The sequence below is a fragment of the Sabethes cyaneus genome, chromosome 1, assembly GCF_943734655.1.
Source record: "Sabethes cyaneus chromosome 1, idSabCyanKW18_F2, whole genome shotgun sequence".
In the NCBI taxonomy this organism is placed as follows: Eukaryota; Metazoa; Arthropoda; class Insecta; order Diptera; family Culicidae; genus Sabethes; species Sabethes cyaneus.
The window spans coordinates 172,176,007-172,198,459 of record NC_071353.1 but is presented as its reverse complement, the minus strand read 5'-3'; the positions used below and the strand labels follow the sequence as shown (position 1 = coordinate 172,198,459).

General features: G+C 45.6%; 1 protein-coding gene across 1 annotated transcript; it reads left to right on the top strand.

Annotated features, from left to right (window-relative positions):
* Positions 1–16,473: 16,473 nt before the first annotated feature.
* LOC128732441 (uncharacterized) lies at positions 16,474–21,783 on the top strand. The gene has a single exon (XM_053825690.1). The coding sequence runs from the start codon at positions 16,474–16,476 to the stop codon at positions 21,781–21,783; it is 5,310 nt and encodes a 1,769-aa protein (XP_053681665.1).
* Positions 21,784–22,453: the final 670 nt, after the last annotated feature.

Here is a 22,453-nt window from a genome sequence, read left to right as displayed (position 1 = left end):
CTCTTCTTGCTCAGGGGCGTCCCGCACGTGGATTCAAATGTGGATATTCTCAATGCGTCTCCACTACTTCGACAGCGGTCTTCTTCATAGCTTTCCGGTACTCATGTCAAGTTTTTCGAGCCCTTAATCAGGACTGTTCCATTTGATATATCGCCCGAGAGCTTTAGATACTTGTCGTTTACATAATTTAAAGTCACCGGCGATGACCACTGTCCTCGCAATGGTCCTGTATTCTTATAGCTGGCTGCAAAGTCTGCCGTATAAAAACAGAAGTTTCCACATCGGAATGTTTTGCTTACAATCGAAAGTGAAACTTGTACGGATCAGATTACCACTGGTGGGGTCCAAGCTTAGATCGAAGTAGAAACTAGCAGTAGCCAGCTCGGAAGTCGAGCAGCGAATGATTGACGATAATGGCTCGGCTTTTTCGCCGCCTTGATGCAGCAGCAGCCACAACCATAAGCGTTTCCGCTGATTTTCACTATCTAAGCGATTAGAAAACAATCTTTTCAAGAAAACCATACAATTGCTGCATCTCCTATGAATTAACCATCAAAATCCGTTCTAAATTGGAACAGCTAACAGCGTTTAAAATCTTTCATTCCTTCGTGACACTGACTTGAATCCAAATTTTGGATTGACACCCTGCGGTAAGGCGTAGTTCTACGTCAAAAAAGCGTAATTTTGGTTCGAATTTCGTGTACCTCCACATGTCCAAATTCAAATTGAGTTAAGATAAGGTGAATTATCGTGTATGCTGTTTAAAATTACCCTCTTGAAGAAAGAAACGAGGAGCACGATTTTCAGCAAAAGCATCTCCCAGGATTCACAGATGAACTCATCATTATGTGCCGAAACTTCGGAACAGCGGAGCTAAGAAGGATTGTGACTAAAAATAAATGCATTCAAGACCAATGTACATGAATAATAAACCGGTAGTTCTTTATGGACTTGAAGTGATGCTGCTCACGGAGGACATAAGCATTCTTCTCATGTTCGAGCGGAAGCTACTGCGGTTGCTGTTTGAAAGGTAGAAACCGAAACCGGAGGGAGGTGGCGACAGATGACTACAAAAAACAACCACAGGCTTCCGAAACGTCTGGGAAATTATCGACGAGAGGCCCAACAGCGAGTTGAATGGGGTTGACTGCTTGAAATAACACGGGACACTCCCGGCTCTATGCTGAACGACGACGACAGACAGGCAGAGGGTAGAGACAGGCAACACTGAACAGATGGGACAGATAGAACAGACAGGAGAGACAAAACAGATAAGACAGACAGTGCAGCCTCTATTTTATCGAACGAAATATCGAAAGGCATAATCGATACTCGATCGAATTATGGTGAATTAACCGAATTTATGTTTAAAATCGAAACCCGAATTAATGAAGCAAGTAGTATAGCATTGAACGACGTGGAAACTTCTCTTTGCTCTCACGAAAGAGACACCAAAAAGGACTTAGTGGAATGCGATTTTTTTCGCGATTGAAGAGGTCAAACGGGATACCGAAAAAGGGAAAAGAAAAACAGTAAAAATAGACCAAAAAGAAGATAAAAAGAGAAGAGACGAAAAATGAGAGATTAAAACCGGAGGAAGTAGTAAAAGGCAGCCAAAAACAGGATAAACGTGACAGAAATAAAGAAAAACGGGGTATCTAAAACAGGAAAAACGGAACAGATGAAGAGGAAAAATGCGATAGAAAGGAGATATAAAGACTAGGCAAAAGACGAAAACTGGAAACCAAAAAAAGGAAAAAAGGAAGAAGAAAAATGGAAAACACAAAAAATCGAAGAAAAGGAGTGACAAACAGGACTGAAAATAAAAAAATGGGACTCGAACCAGTAGGCCCAGAGGGTCGAATAGGCTGGCGATTTGGGATAATATGATGCGTATTGTGGGCTGAAAGCTCTTCTAAGGTTGATAAGAGATCAGGAACTCATCGCTGCACGGCTGCCAGTGGATTCCGAGGGCCTTTATAGTGTCGTCTTCGTGGAACTCGATGGGAATCCTTACTTCGAGGTCGGCCTCAGGAACGCCTTCTAAATCTGAGCAGTGGTTCGACACCCACCTGCCGAGATGAAAACCCCCAGTAGCAAACAATTCGGAAAGTCGTTGTCGCAACCGTTGTGCTTCTTCAGGGGAATCTACACCGGTCAAAACGTCATCGACGTAAATTCCCAGCGAAGCTTTCTGCAACGTGTCAGGATCTGCGTCTGCAATTTGGCTCAACAATTGCTGGACGCAGTTTGTAGCCAATTATGATGCTGACTTTATACCGTAAGTGACGGTATTGAGTGTATACTCATCGATTGGATCCTCTTCCTTCCATCGCCATAGTATCCGCTGATAGATTTCCCGCTGGTTGTTTTTGACAAAGCGTCGAACACGACACGGCACTTTGTCGTAGAGCTGGACTCCTTCAGGACGCAGTGGTGTGGTAGGTATACTGCATCTTTGGGTGATGGGATTTCAGCCAAACTCATATTGTCCGGCGAGAATAGGTATTCTCGCAAAAACGCGTGATATTCAGTTTTTAACGAGGACGATCTATCGTCCGAGTCGCTTGACGGCAATGGCACGGGATGCACCAAGGGAGCTAGGATTTTCACGAAATGGAAGGCTGGAACTTCGAAACAACCTGACTGATCATGAACGGCATTTTGCTCGAAGTGTGTCTCGCAGTTTCTCTCCTCTTCGCTGAAATGAGGTTCCGGGTTGATGTACTGCTCGATTTCGAAAAACCTTTGCAGCTGATGAGAAAGTGCCTCATTCGGAGAAGTAATTAAGCACGCACTGAAAGTTGATGTTGAATTGAAGGTCTCGTAGCGGCCCGAAACCACCCAGCCAAGTTTTGTGTTCTACAGAATCGGGAAACGACCATCTGCATCCAAATTTATACGTCCTGGCTCAAGCAATTCGAGAAACGCTTGTAATCCTAGTAAAAGGCTGATTTTCCCAGGATGATGAAATTGCGTGTCGGCCAAAAAAACCGTGTCAGGAATTGGCCAGTCACTGATGTCCACCGGCCGCAGCGGAAGAGCAGCCAAAATTCGGTCCAAAACTGCAAATGGAATTGTTGTACGATAATTAGAGCACCTTGAAGCCACGGTGACCGAGGTGCCCATGTTGGCATGCGAGCTAGGTGCTGATATTCCTTGGAAATCCAAATCGATTGGTGATTTTTCTATACACAGTCGGTCGTCGAGGTCCTTTCTAATGAAACTCAGGTGCGAAGCACAATTGAGTACCGCGCGGATTGCGTGTCAATGACGGTATTTCTATTTCATTGTCTCTGCAATTTCACTAACCCATTTTTCCCATCCGGCTCGAAGGACCAGCTTTTGGGGGGACGATTGCCAACTTTACCGTTGGTCTAGAGAAAATATTCGATCAAAAAATCGCGACGAACGGAGCGTTCGGAAAAGTGGTGTTGACCAGACGAGTAACAAATTGAAAGTGATTTTATTGATAGTGTGTGATAAGAGTTAGAGATACAATTCGATTGTAGTTATAAGTGTGTAGGTTGGCTCATCAAATTTTCGTGTAGAAAGGTATTTTTATGAAATTTTCAATGATGTGGTCCTTGTTTACGCCATACGTCTGTTCCTAGTAAAACTGCCAAATGAAGGGGATTTTACCTTACTTTTTTAGAACAGAGATGTATTGATCAATAACTCTAGAACCCGCAGGGATAAAACCAATCTTTTTTCGCCACAAGAAAGCTAACTTTATTTAGATTCCGATGACAGGGTATTGAATTGTGGCAAAATTAGTCATTTTACCCTAATTTTCTCAGTTAACGTTGCAAAATTAAGGTAGCATGATCTTCATTTGACCAAAACTACAAGAAGCAAACAGTTGCTGTGAACCAGCACTGTTCGAATGCGTATAAAAGTAACATCCTTTTGGTGAAAAAAGATTTAATTTATCCCAGCGGAATCCAGAGATATTCACTTTGATTGATAATCATTGATAAAACTAGGGTGAAATGCCTTTTATTTGAACAAACCAACAAGAAACCACCATGCGTCGTAAATGAATTCCATGTCTTCTTATTTTTGGCGAATAAGATCAATTTTATCCCAGCGGAATCCGGAGATATGAAATTTTACATATCCTCACATCGAGAAAAGCAGGGTAAATTGCCCTGGTATCCGGGATACGTTCCTTAATGGAAATCGGACAACCGGTGGAAACTAGGGTCGTATGCGGACAGAGGAGGGGGCACTCATGCGAAGGCTGAGTGTAAACACTCCGCCTGCAAATGACGAATCTCGGTAGAAGCATGTTCGATGAACCTGAAAATACTGAGCACCTGAGCGGAGGGTCCAAATACTCAGCCTCAAACGGAGCCTGTGGAGTACCAGAGCGCCCTCCACAGTAATCAGCCCTTACCGCATCATGAGGGGCTCTGATGTGGCGGACTTTTCTTTCCCCTAAACTCGTGGGATTCTTATGGAAAACAAAATCAAAAATACAACAAGCGGTACAATACAGCGGTATGCCTACCACGCCGGACACAGCGATGAACGGCCCAGCGCTAATCAGGGCGATGGAGAAGAATAGAGACGCTGTACCTAAAGTGGTAGCAGCGTCACAGCAGCACGATGTAATAATCGAGTTTACGTCAGGTCGCGGCAATTTCTCCAAGGACCTGAAGCAGAGCTTGCTCATGCTTCGAAGAACCTTGAATGCAGCGACCAAAACGCACAACGACCTCGTGTCGCGTGCAGGAGAGGCTAAGAAGGTGACCGTGAAGGCGTCGAAGGCAGTACAAACGGACGCTTGCCCGTTGACGGAGTGTCGTAACGCGGCCCAGGAGGCCTCGGAAAGCGCTACCAGCAGCGGTAAGGCATCCGTCAAGCGCCCGAGACAGTCCCCGGGGGATAGCACCCCTGGTAGACCGAAAAAACGCCTGATCGGTAAAAGCCCTCAGGCTAGCGGGTTGGCAGAGCTAACCGATGAACCAGCGGGAAGCTTCAAGACAGGTGGCCCGTGGACCGAGGTTAGGGCCAAGAGAAAAGGCGGAGGAGGCTCCAGTAAAAAAACTGCTCCACCTAAACCGGCAAGAAAGCGAGCGAAGAAGGGCGACGCTCTTATCCTGAAAACCGACGGGTCGAAATACTCGGAGGTTCTGAAGGCCATGAGAGGAGACGCCCTACTCAAGGATCTGGGCGCGGACGTGCGGAGCATCCGCCGCTCACGCACGGGCGATATGATCCTCGAGTTAAAGAAGGACGCCACAAAGAAGAGTTCCGCATACAAGTCCATAGCGGAAGGAGTGCTCGGGGACGGAGTGCAGGTACGTGCTCTCACACTAGAAGTGACTCTCCAGCTTAAGAACCTGGACGAGATCACCGAAGTGCGCGAGGTCGTACAAGCTCTCAAAGAGCAAAGTGGAGTGGTGGTGGCAACCGAGGCGGTTCGCCTACGCAAGGGTCCGGCCGGGACCCAAGTAGCCACCATACGACTTCCGCTGACTGACGGAAACAAAGCCCTGAAAGCTGCTAGGCTAAACGTGGGGTGGTCGGTATGCCCAATGAGCGTGTTCAAGCAGTCGGAAGCTTGCTTCCGGTGCTTCGAGCACGGACATAAAGCCTGGAACTGCAAGGGGCCAGATAGGAGCCAGTTGTGCAGGAGATGTGGCAGTGCTGGCCATAAAGCAAAGGACTGCGTGGAGCCTCCCAAGTGCCTGATCTGTACCGGTAAACGGGACGCAAAGCACGTAACGGGAGGTCCAAGGTGCCCGGCCGGTGTGCCGGCGACTAAGCCACGTTCATAGTGCAAGTGACACAACTCAACCTGAATCACTGCAGCACGGCTCAGCAGCTGTTACACCAAGCAGTTTCTGAGTCAGCAATGGACATTGCCATAGTCTCGGATCCATATCGCGTCCCTGCCGGAAATGGCAACTGGGTCTCGGATAGGTCTGCGACGGCGGCTATATGGACGACAAGCAGGTTCCCGGTTCAGGAGGTTGTGTCAACTGCAGACGAGGGATTTGCGGTTGCCAAAGTGGGTGGAGTGTTCTACTGCAGTTGTTATGCTCCGCCGAGTTGGTCTATCGAGCAGTTTACGCGGATGGTAGATCGAGTATCAGTTGTGCTGACTGGTCTAAGGCCGTTGGTTGTGGCGGGCGACTTTAACGCTTGGGCGGTAGAGTGGGGAAGTCGTCGCACGAACCATAGGGGTCGGATTCTGCTTGAAGCTCTGGCAAAGCTTAACGTAGATCTGGCCAACGTCGACAACACAAGTACCTTCAGTAGGAACGGTGCGGAGTCTATCATCGACGTGACTTTCGGCAGTCCTGGTCTGATAGGAGACTGGAGGGTAGACAATGGCTACACTCACAGTGACCATTAGGCGGTCCGCTATGGTGTCGGTCAGATAACGAGGCGGCAGGCGGCGAGTAGGGCCAACACTCCAACCACCCGTGGATGGAAGACATCATACTTCGATCCCGAAGTATTTGTGGAAGCGATCCGGAGAGAGTGCGGTGATCGCGGTATGCCCGATCCGAACGCTGATCATTTGGTTGAGGTACTGTCGCGAGCATGTGACGCTACCATGCCTAGGAAAGGTCGTCCTAGGTATGGCAGGTCACCGGCTTACTGGTGGACAGATGAAATTGCGGAACTCCGCGGAGCGTGCTTTCGTGCGAGGAGAATTATGCAAAGAGCTCGTTCAGATGAAAGCAGGGCTGAATGTCGAGTAGCACTTGTTGCTGCACGCGCAGCGCTTAAGAGCGGGATAAAAGCTAGTAAACGAGACTGCTTTGAAAGGTTATGTGCTAGTGCCAATGCGAACCCGTGGGGTGATGCCTACAGAGTCGTAATGGCAAAGACCAAGGGTGTGATGGCGCCCGCTGAGCAATCGCCAGAGATGCTGGAGCGGATCATCGAGGGCCTCTTTCCGCGCCACGAGCCAAGGCCCTGGCCCCAGGCCGCTGAGTCGTCCCACGGCCGACGTTCCAGTATCTCAGACCATAGCGTAGGATGGTCGGCCTCCCAGCCGAACATCCAAAGTAACGTGGGCGACGGCGGTTTGGAGGTCGGGGAGGAAGTGACGGTTACGAACAAGGAACTCATTGATATCGCTAAATCACTAAAGGTGAGCAAGGCACCGGGGCCAGACGGTATCCCGAATATGGCCATTAACCCCTCTAAGGTCTACATCATTTTTAGCACCGCAAAATTCACTAAAATGGCCATAACTTTTTTATCTTTTAATATTTTTTCACCAAATTTGGGAATTTTGCCGAAAATATTTTCTATTTTCATAATATCTATAGATAATGGCCATATGTCATATGGTCCGGGAGTTATTTCGGAGTTCCTTGGGGGACCGAGATATGGCTTTTTTAGATAAAGTTGCCAAATATCTAAAATTTATTTGAATCTGTCCCCATCAACAGATTTCAAACAAATTTTAGATATTTGGCAACTTTATCTAAAAAAGTCATATCTCGGTCCCCCAAGGAACTCCGGAATAACTCCGGGACCATATGACATATGGCCATTATCTATAGATATTATGAAAATAGAAAATATTTTCGGCAAAATTCCTAAATTTGGTGAAAAAATATTGAAAAATTAAAAAGTTATAGCCATTTTAGTGAATTTTGCGGTGCTAAAAATGATGTAGACCTTAGAGGGGTTAAAGCGGCTATTTTAGAGGCTATAATAGATGCCTGGAAGCTGGCCACTTCCCGGACAGATGGAAGCGACAGAACCTGGTCCTATTGCCGAAGCCGGGAAAACCTCCGGGTGTCCCCTCGTCATATAGGCCGATCTGTCTACTCGATACTGCCGGCAAGGTACTGGAGAGGGTTATCCTTAACAGACTCGTACAGTACACGGAGGGTACAAACGGTCTGTCAAGGAACCAATTCGGCTTCCGAAAAGGCAAATCTACGGTGGATGCCATCTTGTCTGTCACTAAGACAGCCGAGGTGGCAATCCAGCTCAAGAGGACAGGTATTCGTTATTGCGCAGTTGTCACGCTCGACGTGAGAAATGCGTCTAATAGCGCTAGCTGGGACTCCATAGCCAGCTCGCTTCGGAACGTCCAAATGCCGGTGTCTCTGTACAGAATTCTGGAAAATTATTTCCAGAATCGTGTGCTATGCTACAACACGGAGGAGGGTCAGAAATGCGTTCCAATCACCTCAGGGGTTCCGCAAGGTTCCATACTGGGCCCGGTGTTGTGGAACGTCATGTATGACGAGGTGTTGAAGCTAAAGTTTCTGGTAGGGGTGGTGATTGTCGGCTTTGCGGACGATATCACCTTGGAAGTCTACGGTGAATCTATCAGAGAGCATTGTTGAAGATTGGATGCGATCCAGGAAACTGGACCTAGCGCATCATAAAACGGAGGTTATCGTGGTGAACAACCGCAAGTCGGTGCAGCAAGCAAATATCAGTGTCGGGGACTGCACTATTTCGTCAACGCGGTTCTTAAAACTCCTTGGAGTCATGGTCGACGACAAGCTCAAGTTCGGGAGCCACGTCGACTATGCCTGCAAGAAGGCTTCCACAGCTATTTCGGCATTGTCTCGTATGATGTCTAATAGCTCTGCGGTATATGGCAGCAAGCGAAGGCTTTTAGCCAACGTGGTCCAGTCCATACTCAGGTATGGCGGGCCGGTGTGGTCATCGGCGTTAGGTACCAAAAGCTATCTAGCCAAGCTGGAAAGCACCTATCGTCTCATGTGCTTAAGAGTGGCGAGTGCGTACCGCACAGTTTCACATGACGCAATCTGCGTCTTAGCGGGTATGATGCCTATTGGTATCATCATCAGCGAGGACATAGAGTGCTTCAACCAACGTGGAACTAGAGGCATACGGAGTACCACAAGATCGACCTCGATGATCACATGGCAGCGGGCATGGTCTGATTCCACAAAAGGCCGGTGGACACATCGACTTATCCTGGAACTATCCGGATGGGTCAACAGGCGCCATGGCGAAGTCAACTTCCACCTGATACAGATTCTGTCAGGGTATGGTTGTTTTAGACAGTATCTGCACAAGTTTGAGGCATCGGAGCTTTAAGCACAATAGCCCCTCCCTGAAGTAATACCGATAAGGTGGTTCCAGGGGGGATTGAGGCTGGAGACTCGAGTACGGTTTTAGTGGGTCTGGATCCTCACGCCCCAGTAGGGGGGTCGGGATACCAAACCCCACTCTCTGAGTTGTCTTCTCAGGTGTCTGATAGCAGACTTCCCTACTCGTTAAAAAAAAAAGGTAAATTGCCCTTCTTTTGGCAAAAACTATTGGAAACAGATGCGTGCCGTAAACAAGCATCACATTGCTGGAATCCTTATAAAAATATTTTTCTTTTGACATAAAAAAATTATCCTAGCTTAGCGGCATTTTGAGATATAGAGATTAAGGACTCTTTTTTGAACAAATTCCCACTGTGCATTGTGTTTTAAATCCAATGTTAGGTCCAATTTCCAATTCAATTTAAAATGCATCTTCAGAGTCAAATGCAAATTCAAGCTTAACGCTATGCCCTATGTCGAATCTAGTTTCAAGTCCAATTTGAACTCTTATTTCTAGTACAATTCCAAGTCTAATTTTTAGTCCAATTTTATCTTTGATTTCAAATCCAATTGCACCCGAAAGTCCGGAGTACTCAACCTAATCGGCTTGTACCTATATTTGCGATAAGTAATAAAATAGATTCGTTATCCTACGATTACTCAAATTTCCAGGCCAAAACATTCTTCTGGAAAGTCGGGTGCCCCACCGGGTGGATCTTTGGATCCGTACCACAAAATCTGTATTCCTATTAGTATTTAAGTTTGGAGGATGGACAAAATTTTTCAGTCACCGTTGTCATCATGTACCTAATATTTCTTAAAGTTTGTCAATCCTGGAAGACGTATCACATCAAAGTGAGCACTGACTAACGAATGAATTCCTCTATGTAATCCATCGTGGTCAATTTGTCAGTTTGTGCATGCACCCTCCGTCATCATTAAACACGTCAGGCACATTCAGTGCAACAAAAAAAACAGGAAAAAACCACTTCTCATAGAAGTGCATTCTATTCGATTTAAATTTAAATTGCATTCGGTCGGGAGGTTGAAAAAAAAGCCACCCGTTTTGCCCGGTGCAGTTCTGTTCGGCTGTTAGCGCAACAATACGAAAAAAGAGCGAAAAGAGGCAACTCATATGACAAAGCAAGCTGGTACGAAATCCGCAAAAACACCTCCTCCTTGCTAATGTATAATAAAAATCAAAGTACACATTGGTGCTTTCCCAGTCCCAGTCCCTCCGACCTTCTTTTCCCACCGTTCATAATCACCAAACACCGAACCCCCGGTTCAAGGAAGGTGCGGAGAAAGGCAATCACTTTAAAATCCACAAGCACATATACATCCCACCGCCGTGTTCCGTCGGTCGGTCGGTCGGTCCGTCCCGTCGGTGTGGTGGTTGGCAAGGTTTGCAAAATCAGCAACATGCTTTCCTGTTGTAAAAATATTAGACTGCATTTCGACTTTAAAATTTCAGCAATGTCGGTTAATCGCACGCGACGACAGAGACGACCGCCCACCCCATCCGAATCCGATCCGTGATCCGTCGTCGTCGGTTGTGGGTTGTCGTCTGGCAGCAGTCTTGTTGTTGGCTGCTTGCAAGACAGACAGGACGCATACGTTCTGCGCTGCGGTGTGGTGGCTGTCACATTTCGCCACTGCGCGTCCCGCCAACGCCAGCAACGCCGCCCGACAGCCAGCCAAGACATGAGTTCCTGATACAGTTCCGACAAAGAATACGTTTCACTGCTCTACGTAGTACTGCGGGAACTGTCACAGCACACGACACAACAACCCGACCCGACGATTCTCGGATTAGCGTGATGGAGCTGTTCTGTTTTGTAGTAACTAATTCCACACTGAAACCTTTCACAGTTCCGTGCCTCACGGCTCGGAACTCGGTTTCAGTGTTGAACCGAGTTCCGTCTATTGCGGCTAAGCAACCGGCGCCACACGATTTCACTGTCATGCGACAACTCCCTAGGTTGCTTGCCACTGTATCGAAGAAAGCACTCGAAATCGCGAAGATGCTTCTCAAGACGTGTCATCGTCCTGCATGCAATCAGCAAAAGCAATTTCCCTCATTCGCTACAATGTGAAGCGCGCTCGTGCATCATCGCTTGAATCCTCATCCTCATCCAGATCCAGGCCAGGCCAGGCCAAGCTGCTTCATCATAAAACGTATGCATCAGAAAACGGGCATATAATCCCGAAAAACTGGAGAGGAACGAGGTCCTCCATTCGTGCAGCATACTGTGCCGCGACCAGCAACGGGGGCCAGCAAATGCCATTTGTCGTCGTCATCGTCGTTCTCTCCGCAATTCCGAAAGCGGGTTCTCTCGTTCTACCGGCTGATGCTGCGCTACTGTTGCCATCCGGTCGGTCGTCGGTTCCGCCTCACCTTTGATTGAGCGGAGTTCACTTCGTTGATTAAATTTATTGAATTCATTCGGTTTTCCATCGGACATTAATTATCAATCGAAAAAATATGCTTCGCTGCTGTGCGAGCTGTGCCGTATCTTGCCGGTGGACGGTGATGACCGTGTGTGCTTCGGAATGCCGGTGAGCTCTCTGGCTGCATACTCTCGGGCCGGGCTGCCCAACTTGTTCGAACTGTTCGTCCGCCACCGCCCTGCTGTCGCAGCCGCGTGGACCTTGTTGTTTTTCGGGGGTCCGGTTTGGAATCGATGAGGCGAGGATACATATAGGTTTTTCGGCAGAGGCCATCTCGCTCCCGCTCGCGAGATGCACTGCATCGTGCACCTTTGCGTGATACCAGCCAGTCAGCCAGCCAGCAGCATGCATGGATGCAGCAGCAACCACGACACGGGGAACGACGACGACGACGACGACGGTGCAATCCGCGAGCAGTGAGTGTGCGTCTTGGAACCGGATCCAATCTTATCGAACGCAATGAGCGTGCGTAGGTATTGCCACGGCAGACGTGCAGTGTGTAAACAGGGACTTTTTTTTCCTCCCGTTTCGGAATGTCGCCGCCCGGGGATGGCTCCTAAGACGGCCCAATTTTTTCCCGGCGATGACAGACTATTACCGCAAAGTAGGCCCGGGCGTTTCTTCCGACGGTCGACAAGGCAACCCGGGTCATCTCGTGAGGAGATCGATGGCGAGAAGAAAAAATGTAGCACTCCGTGTGCAGTGTCTTCAATTCGCTCATTTATACCAGGCACCCAGACCGGCTAGGAGCAGGCGCGTGATTCGCGTTCGTGCTGCTGCTTGCTGCTGCTACTGCCACCGGGTGTGTGGTGTATTCGATACAGTGCATACAACCTACCTGGGACAGCCAGCCAGCCAGCCAGCAGAAGCAGTGGAGGTTACTTTTCGTTCGCTGTGTGTTGCTTACTGCCTGCCTACTGCCATCATCACAATCGTACCGTCACACTTGTTATGATAAGGTGTAAGCAGCAGATAGACGTCACACAGCTATACGATAGCGAGCTGGCCTTGTGTGTATGATGATGAACGCGCTACGCTGGTATGCGGAACTGGTAGCTGCGCTACAAGTTTTGCGCCCGTAGTAGGCGCGATGCAGTGCGGTAAGACGGAATTGTTTTTCGTCGATTTGGCTTCCTGATACTGTTTCAACTTTTAGCCATCAATTTGGTAAATTTTCAGAAGTACCTATTTTGAATGAGTAAAAAAGAAAATATTTACTATGAGAAATGAAACATTTGTACTGCGTAACGTACATGTTTGACGTATTTCACATGAATCATAAATTTCTAGTAATTGTATGGTAGGACTCTTACGAAACACACAAAAGTTGACCAAACTCGTGACTTTAGTCATGACCTTGAAATGCGGTCAGGCATATATAAATATTTATTTTTGAAACGATGATTCTACAATTGATGAAGGGACGGTAAGGGAAAGTAATGAAGAAGGATTTTTTCGGGAATGAAGGGGAAGGGTGGAAAGGAAGGGGGGGGGGGGGGTAATAGGTAGCTATGGTTAACAAGTTGTCGTTGTGACTCCTATCTTTTGTCCAATGCTGGAAGGTGCATGGGTCGAACCAAGCTGTAATCAGAGATTATAACCGGAATTGAACCCACAACACCTGCCAGGGCGTGTCGCTCACTGGTACCCGTGTACCTTTGAACCACAGAGGCGCTGGACAAAAGAAGTCTGCACAAACCCCCTTATTAACCATAGCGCGACATGGGTTGTTCTATTTTTAGACACACAATGTGCCTCTTCCTACACCTACTGTAGAAACCATCGACCGAGAAGTTTTAATCTAACTTGTTTTTACTTTCAGGACGACGACACTAAGCAGGCCCTTACGACTTGCAAGGTACTGCGTGTGACGCTGTTCGTCCGAAAGCGTGTTAGTCCGCGTTTCTCAGCGCGGTTCTTCGGAGAAAGGCTCCGTTCCTATGAAAATTGACCAAACTCGTGACTTTAGTCATGACCTTGAAATGCGGTCAGGCATATATAAATATTTATTTTTGAAACGATGATTCTACAATTGATGAAGGGACGGTAAGGGAAAGTAATGAAGAAGGATTTTTTCGGGAATGAAGGGGAAGGGTGGAAAGGAAGGGGGGGGGGTAACAACCCATGTCGCGCTATGGTTAATAAGGGGGGTTGTGCAGACTTCTTTTGTCCAGCGCCTCTGTGGTTCAAAGGTACACGGGTACCAGTGAGCGACACGCCCTGGCAGGTGTTGTGGGTTCAAATCCGGTTATAATCTCTGATTACAGCTTGGTTCGACCCATGCACCTTCCAGCATTGGACAAAAGATAGGAGTCACAACGACAACTTGTTAACCATAGCTACCTATTACCCCCCCCCCCTTCCTTTCCACCCTTCCCCTTCATTCCCGAAAAAATCCTTCTTCATTACTTTCCCTTACCGTCCCTTCATCAATTGTAGAATCATCGTTTCAAAAATAAATACACAAAAGTTACTTTTTCGACTGGCACGAAATTGACATGAGTTTTCAACGTAAATTCCAGAATTTACTCGACTTTTTACGCTAGTTTTGATATTTACTTGACACGGCTTTTTATGCGAATTTTTACAAAGTATTCACGCTATTTTTCATGCAAAATTCGGAGCTACTGCGATTTTTTTCATGAGAATTTTAGAATTTACACGACTTTTTGTGCGAGTTACGGAGTTTACGCAGCTTGTTTTACATGAATTTCCGAATTTACGCGGTTTCTAGAATTCACGCTGCTTTTTTACGTGAATCACGCACGGAAGCTGTTTAAAAAAAACCGTTTATCCAGCTTTCGGAATTAAGGCGACCTTTTCCTGCAAATTTCTGAATTTATGTAGTTTTTTTTTACGTAAAATCCAGATTTTACGCGAATTTCGGAGTTTGCGCTGCTCTTTTATACAATAATTTCGAAATTTACGCGACTTGTTTTATGTAAAGTTAGCCACTACCGCGGTTTTTTAGCCGAATTGCGGAGTTAACACGGTTTTTTTTTCATGAATTTCAGAATGTACGCAGTTTTTACATGAGTTTCACATTTTGTAAGGCTGCGTACACGCTGTTATCATTTGCAGCTTACTTCTATTAGCAGGACGCCGAACAAGAAGAATAAAAACGGTGCAGGGTTTAATTATTGCTAATTCCCGTCGTAGTAAAGCAAACCACTTCAATTTTCATCATTTGTTGAATGGATTTAACGAATTATCCAAAAGTTCTTGTGCTAATTTTACTCAAACAAACTTACCTTCTGATCCGTGCACTTTAATTTCACTAAAAAGCGATTATTATACGCATTCTATTGAATTCACGCGACTGATTTTATTGTTGAAATTCGTCATACCATTTTAAAATCTGTCCATCAAAATTTTCCATCGTTCAAGCCAAAAATCTGTAACAGTAAGCTACGCCAGACGGGATCACTGGCTTGATAGTCACTCGTAAAAGGTCGAAAATAGCAACAAAACGAGCTGAGGCGCCATCACCTACCGGTAATCTCGTTTATGCCCGTAAAACGATAGGCGTAAATATCTGTAGGGGAACAAGGGGTAAGAAGGCCCGGCGGGGTAAGAGGGACCGTCAAGAAATCCTTAAATTTTCTACAAATGCCTCAGTATGTTTTGTTTATTAGCCTATCTAAACACTTTCGAGACAACATGTGGCACTCGGCCGTATCCAACGTCAAAATTAGAATCAAAACAAATTTTTCGTTCGCAGTGTCTTCATGCGATATAATTTAAGCAGCAACAAATTTAGGGGTTTTCAGCAAAAAAAGCTATGTATTTTGTCGTTTCTCTTTCCACTGACTTTAATTGGGCAATTCTTGTTCTGTGTGTGGCGGAAAAAGTATATAAAATAGTACGGATTGAGAGATAAAAGCAAAATACTGTAAATTGTTAACTAGGGGTAAGTAAGACGGACCATTTTTCACGGGGTGTTCGATTGTAACTTTACTATCCGCATGACCCTCGTTATCAGTAGAGCGTTATCAGCATTAACCGTTCAACGATTAGGCTTTTTGATTTTCCCGCGCTCGATAGGCGTCGCTTTAGGCTACTATATAAGTAGTAAAATTTACATCCATTTTGAAAAATTATCATCATTGTTATATCTCGAATCAAGTGATCTACGATAGCACATTTTTTGTATCCTCTATTATTATAATTAATTATTAAAAATAAAGTTATTAGTCGTTAGTTGGTGTTTGGTTAAAACTACGACTATTTATTTCGGAAAATATATCTCGGCCAATTTCGGATTACACCGCCATATCGGAATTTCGGATAGTTCCGATAAACCTACCAGTGCACCCTTAAACAGCTGGTCCTTCGAACCGGATCACCAAAGGAAGGTGATCCGAGGAACCAGCCGCTAATTTTCGGATTGAGGAACATTTATTCGACGTAATATTCGTTCTCCTGGTTTTATCGAAGTGCGGAAGCTTCGATACACGACCGGTTTACCGCCATTGCTGTGGATTCGCTTTGAGCGTCATAAAATACAAGGCATCAATTTTTTATGTAACAGGTTAGTGGCTGTCCAACAAAATTTATCTGAAAGATTTGTGCTGTACTCGGTCTTCATTTCCATATACAACGCATACGGACTTTGCCTTTGCGACTTCGTTTGAGGAACTACGGTCGGAGAGGAACAACGGTCACTTGATTCATTGACGAAAATTATCTGGTCTCGTCAATTTGGCTTGGTTAACACCACAAACATCTGTAACAAACATATTCGGTTTGATTGCTGCATTCCATTCGAGAGCGACGTTCGGTCGCTGAGCATCCAGTATCCAGCATCCTACATCCAAGCTTTAACAGTGTTAGAAAGGGAATCTAACCTAGGCGCTTACAGATAAAATAATAAATAATACAAGGCTCTTTATTAAGAGCCAGAAGGTAATTGGCTCTCCTATATATTTAATATTCTGAGGTTGCGCTACTGTGGTCTTATTTTTTTGGTACCATGCCGCCTGCTACAACGTCGAAAGGGAAACCTCCTACCCTCAACGCTCTTCAGAAGAAGCTGAAAGGATTGCAGACATCATTCAACAATGTGCATAACTTCATAAAGGAGTGCTCGGAAGCCACCAAGGCCAGCGAATTTTCGGTACGTTTGGAACGGCTAGAATTACTATGGGACAAGATGAATGATACGATCGACGAAATCGAATGCCACGAAGAGAATGTAGATGTGGAATCACCGGTAAAAGAAAGAGTGGACTTTGAAAATAGATTCTTCGAGTTGAAGGCGTTTCTCATCGATCGACTGAAAAACGATCCCGAAGCTGCACCATTAAATCAATCTGTACGGCCCACCGAACCACTCACGACACACGCCAAATTACCACAAATAAGTTTACCAAAATTTGGGGGAAAAATCGAGGAATGGCTTAATTTCCGCGATCTATATATGTCGCTTATTCATTTGCAGCCTGATCTCCCAGAAGTTGAAAAATTTCATTACTTGAGAAGTCAATTGGAAGGAGAGGCACTCAATTTAATCAACACTCTTCCGCTTACCAAGACAAACTATATGGTTGCTTGGGATATGCTGGTCCAGCGCTATTCGAATACTAAGATTTTAAAGAAGAAAAACGTCCAAGCTTTGTTCGAGTTGCCATCCATACGACGAGAGTCTGCCGAGGAAATGCACTCTCTTTTGGAATCGTTTGAAGCAACCGTGAAATCGTTAGACAATACTATTGATCAACAAGGAGATTATAAAGATTTACTCTTACTACATATGCTGAGTTCTCGTCTCGACAGTGCCTCACGGAGAAGTTGGGAGGACTTTTCATCGTCGAAAGAACACGACACAATTAAGGACCTGACTGGCTTTATGCGCAGAAGAATTCACATGTTAGAGGCAATATCAACTAAACCAGATTGCACTAAGGCAGAATGCAGCCAACCAAACAAAAGAAAGCTTCTTCCGACGACTAAATCGTGCAACGTTGTATTGAATACTGCGTCTTCCAAACGATGTTTAAGCTGTTCGGACAATCATCCATTGTATTTGTGCCCTGTATTTAAGAATATGCAAGTCCAAGAAAGAGACAATCTGTTACGAACCAATTCATTATGCCGTAATTGCTTCAGACGTGGACATCAAGCCAAGGACTGTTCTTCTAAATATGTATGCCGGCACTGTAGGGGCAAGCATCATTCTTTGGTATGTTTCAAGGAAAACGGTAAACCAATTGGGTCAACTGATACTTCAAGGGATACAGCTACAAGGAGTGCAGACGCAGAGGCGGCGGCTACCAGTAACAACACGGTACATGCTGCAGCTGCTCAGGTGACGAGCTACAGCTCGATTAAGGTTCCAGCGACAGGTGTTCTTTTATTAACGGCTGTGGTGGTCGTACAAGACGAATCTGGTAGTCATCATTTAGCAAGAGCCCTATTGGATTGTGCTTGTCAATGTGATCTCGTTTCTAAAAGGTTTAGTCAGCTGCTTAAATCGAAAAGGCAGTCTACGAATATGGATATTATTGGAGTCAATGGAAAGGTGGAAAAAATTACGAACTTCGTAAATGTAACAATTAAATCGCGCGTCACTAATTACCAAATACCGGTGGAACTCAACATTCATCCTTGTTTGTCTACTACAATACCAGGTTTATCTCCTACTGCAAATAATTGGAACTTACCGGAGGGAATACAGCTAGCCGATCCGTCACTGTTTGAGTCTCATAAAGTGGATTTGATTCTTGGTGGAGGATCATTTTTTGACTTCTTTCGCACTGGAAGGCGTATACCTCTTGGGAAAGATATGCCTTTGTTTGTCGATTCGGTTTTTGGCTGGGTTGCAAGTGGAAAATACCCAGTTGTGCATAATACAGCAGCGGTTAGTTGTAACGTGGCAGTTACCAATAAACTAGAAGAGTTACTAACACGGTTCTGGCAGAGTGAGGAGATCGGCTTAGACAATAAATTCTCACCGGGAGAGCTTCGATGCGAAGAGCATTTTCAACAAACTTTCAAAAGAGATGCTGCTGGCCGCTATAGCGTCTCGCTTCCGAAAGACGAGGCAATCTTACAACAGCTGGGGCATACGCAGAACATTGCCTGTTATAGATTTCATCAAATGGAGAGGCGATTAGAAAGAGATCCGGAGCTAAAGAGGCAGTACCATAACTTTATGCTGGAATATGAACAGTTGGGACATATGCGGAGAGTGCCTGATGAGGATGTTACGAAGATACAACGTTTCTATCTGCCTCACCATCCAGTGGTGAAAGATTCTAGTAGCACGACGCGTGTAAGGGTGGTTTTCGATGCATCTTGTAAATCATCTTCGGGTGTTTCTCTCAATGACGCCCTATTAGCTGGACCTGTAGTACAGGAGGACTTGCGAAGTATAATCCTGCGGTGCAGAACTCGGTTGGTACTATTAGTTGCGGATGTGGAAAAAATGTTCCGTCAAATTAACATTGACAAGACGGATGCCCCACTGCAGAGCATTTTGTGGCGTTCAACTACTGACTCGCCACCGGCAACATACGAACTTTCTACAGTAACATACGGGACGAAACCGGCACCCTTCCTTGCAACAAGGACATTAAAGCAATTGGCACTGGATGAAGGTAAACGATTCCCACTGGCAGCGGCGGCGGTTATGAAGGATTTTTATGTCGATGATGTTATTACTGGCACCGATGATGCTGAACAAGCAAAAGAGCTACGATGTCAGCTTGATGAGCTATTGCAGTCTGGTGGTATGCGGCTTCGAAAATGGTCTTCGAACTATGCTTCGGTGTTAGAGGGACTAAAACCAGAGGATTTGGCAGATTCAGTGGCAGAAGGCATTAAACTTGATCGTGATCCATCGGTTAAAACATTAGGCTTGACATGGTATCCCCAAACAGACGCATTTGCCCTGCAGTTGCAAATCCCATCTATCTCAAACGATCAAGAGCTAACCAAGCGGAAGGTATTATCTTATATAGCGATGCTGTTTGATCCTTTAGGTCTGATAGGAGCGGTTATAACAACAGCAAAAATATTTATGCAAACGCTATGGCAATTGGAAGACGACAACCAAGAGAAATTGGATTGGGATTCGGTTCTGCCAACAAGAGTAGAAAATGAATGGCGCACATTTCACGAGCAGCTTCCAATACTTAAACAGCTACGGGTAGAAAGAATGATTATTATTCCTGGGTCGGTGGGCATGGAGGTCCATTGCTTCTCGGATGCCTCAGGAAAGGCTTACGGGGCAAATTTATATATAAAATCCTGGAATTCGGCTGGTCATGTTAAGGTAGCGCTACTCTCTTCCAAGTCACGAGTGGCCCCATTGAAGACTCAGTCCATCCCGCGGCTCGAGCTTTGTGGTGCACTAATGGCAGCAGAACTGTTCGTCAAGGTGAAGGAGGCTATCGACATTGAAGGGGATGTTTATTTTTGGACGGACTCGACAACAGTGCTGCGCTGGTTACAGGCTTTACCGACTATATGGACGACATTTGTTGCCAATCGAGTGGCAAAAATACAAAATATCACGGAACGTTGCCTTTGGAAACATGTTCCAGGTACACAAAATCCTGCGGATATGACGTCACGCGGTATATTTCCGGAAAGTATAATTGAAAATCGCGTTTGGTGGGAAGGTCCTGAGTGGCTGGCTTTCAGTATTGATAAATGGCCAGTACAACATGAAATTACAGATTCAACAGAAGCAGATCAGGAGTTTAAACGGTCGGCAGTTGGGGCAGTTGGCGCTTGCAACTTAGGTTTCAACGATTGGTATTTTGCGCGTTTCTCCGAGTATACGACATTGATTCGGCAAACAGCATATTGCCAGCGGTTTATTAAAAATTTTCGGGTCAAGCTTCAAATTGGCCAATCCGTGCCGGGGCCAATAACAGCATTAACGGCACCAGAATTACGTACGGCAGAGTTGACAGTGACTCGACTCGTTCAACAAGAAGCTTTCAGTAAGGAATATCGAGCGTTGTCTCAGGGTAAAGCCATTCCCAGGCACTCGCCGCTTCGTTGGTTTTATCCGGTGCTTTCACACGATGGTGTTATTCGTTTAGGAGGAAGGTTGGGAAGATCGCAGGAGTCAGAGGAGGCAAGGCATCCTATGGTGCTGCCTGCACGTCATCATTTAACTAAATTATTGCTGAAACACTATCATTTAAAATTGCTCCATGCAGGACCTCAACTAATGTTAAGCAGCGTTAGGCAAAAATTCTGGCCGCTCGGAGGACGGAGCGTAGCAAAACAAATAATCCATCAGTGTCTGCGATGCAGTCGTGTAAAACCTACAACTATGCGTCAGTTTATGGCAGAACTTCCGGCTTCTCGTGTTACAGCAGCTAAAGCGTTTTCGACAACTGGCGTTGATTACTTTGGCCCAATATACATTCGTCCGGGCTATCGTCGAACGGCAGTGAAGGCATACGTGTCCGTGTTCGTCTGCTTCACCACAAAGGCCGTGCACTTGGAGCTGGTCGGAAACTTATCTACGGCATGTTTCATTCAAGCGCTGCGTAGGTTTGTGGCAAGGCGCGGTTTCTGTTCCAGTATCCACTCTGATAATGGAACTAACTTTGTTGGGGCCAGGAATCAGCTAAAGGAGCTTATGGAAAATCTCAAAAGTAAACATCATCACAACGTGGTGGCAAGGGAGTGTGCCAAGGACAACATCCAATGGCACTTTATTCCGCCAGGTGCACCCCACTTCGGAGGATTGTGGGAGGCAGCTGTGCGTTCGGCAAAACATCATCTGCTAAGAGTATTAGGGGAGATACCTGTTTCGTACGAGGACATGCTTACAACTTTGACCCAGGTGGAAGCCTGTCTCAACTCTCGACCCTTAACGCAGCTGACAGACGACCCTAATGATCTAGAACCACTAACTCCGGGACACTTTCTAGTGGGTGATTCTCTCCAAGCGGTTCCGGATACGGATTTTACTAATGTACCAGCGAATAGGCTCAACCATTGGCAGGCAGTGCAGAAGAAGGTGCAAGATTTCTGGCGAAGATGGCGTGTCGAATATTTAACTCAACTTCAAGGGCGATCCAAACGTTGGCAACCACCTGTAGCAGTTGAACCAGGTAAACTAGTAGTTATTCAAGAAGATAATGTGCCTCCGATTCGATGGCGCATGGGGCGCATCCAACACACTCATCCAGGAGCTGACGGAGTCGTGAGAGTAGTTACACTCAAGACGGCAAAGGGAGTTTTTCAGCGACCAGTGGAAAAAATTTGTCTGTTACCGGTTGCAACAGTGACAGAGGATGGAGTTCCACAAATTTAATAGTATTTCAGAAATTTGCAATTTCAGCAGGGGTCGGAATGTTCGATTGTAACTTTACTATCCGCATGACCCTCGTTATCAGTAGAGCGTTATCAGCATTAACCGTTCAACGATTAGGCTTTTTGATTTTCCCGCGCTCGATAGGCGTCGCTTTAGGCTACTATATAAGTAGTAAAATTTACATCCATTTTGAAAAATTATCATCATTGTTATATCTCGAATCAAGTGATCTACGATAGCACATTTTTTGTATCCTCTATTATTATAATTAATTATTAAAAATAAAGTTATTAGTCGTTAGTTGGTGTTTGGTTAAAACTACGACTATTTATTTCGGAAAATATATCTCGGCCAATTTCGGATTACACCGCCATATCGGAATTTTGGATAGTTCCGATAAACCTACCAGTGCACCCTTAAACACGGGGTAAAAGGGCCATACGTCATAGTGCTCATAATTGCCTAAAGTTCTTCTGTTTAGTGTCTTAATAGATTTTAAAAATATTAAATGAATAAACAAACTTTTTTCCTGTTGAATTTGACTAACTTTTTTATTATTCTGAGCTGACAGATACAGCATTTCGTTTACGACTTGCAGGCTTCATCAGTGTCTTTTTCGAAATAAAGTACACCTGCAATAAAAATTATCCCTGAATCTGAGATCATCCTG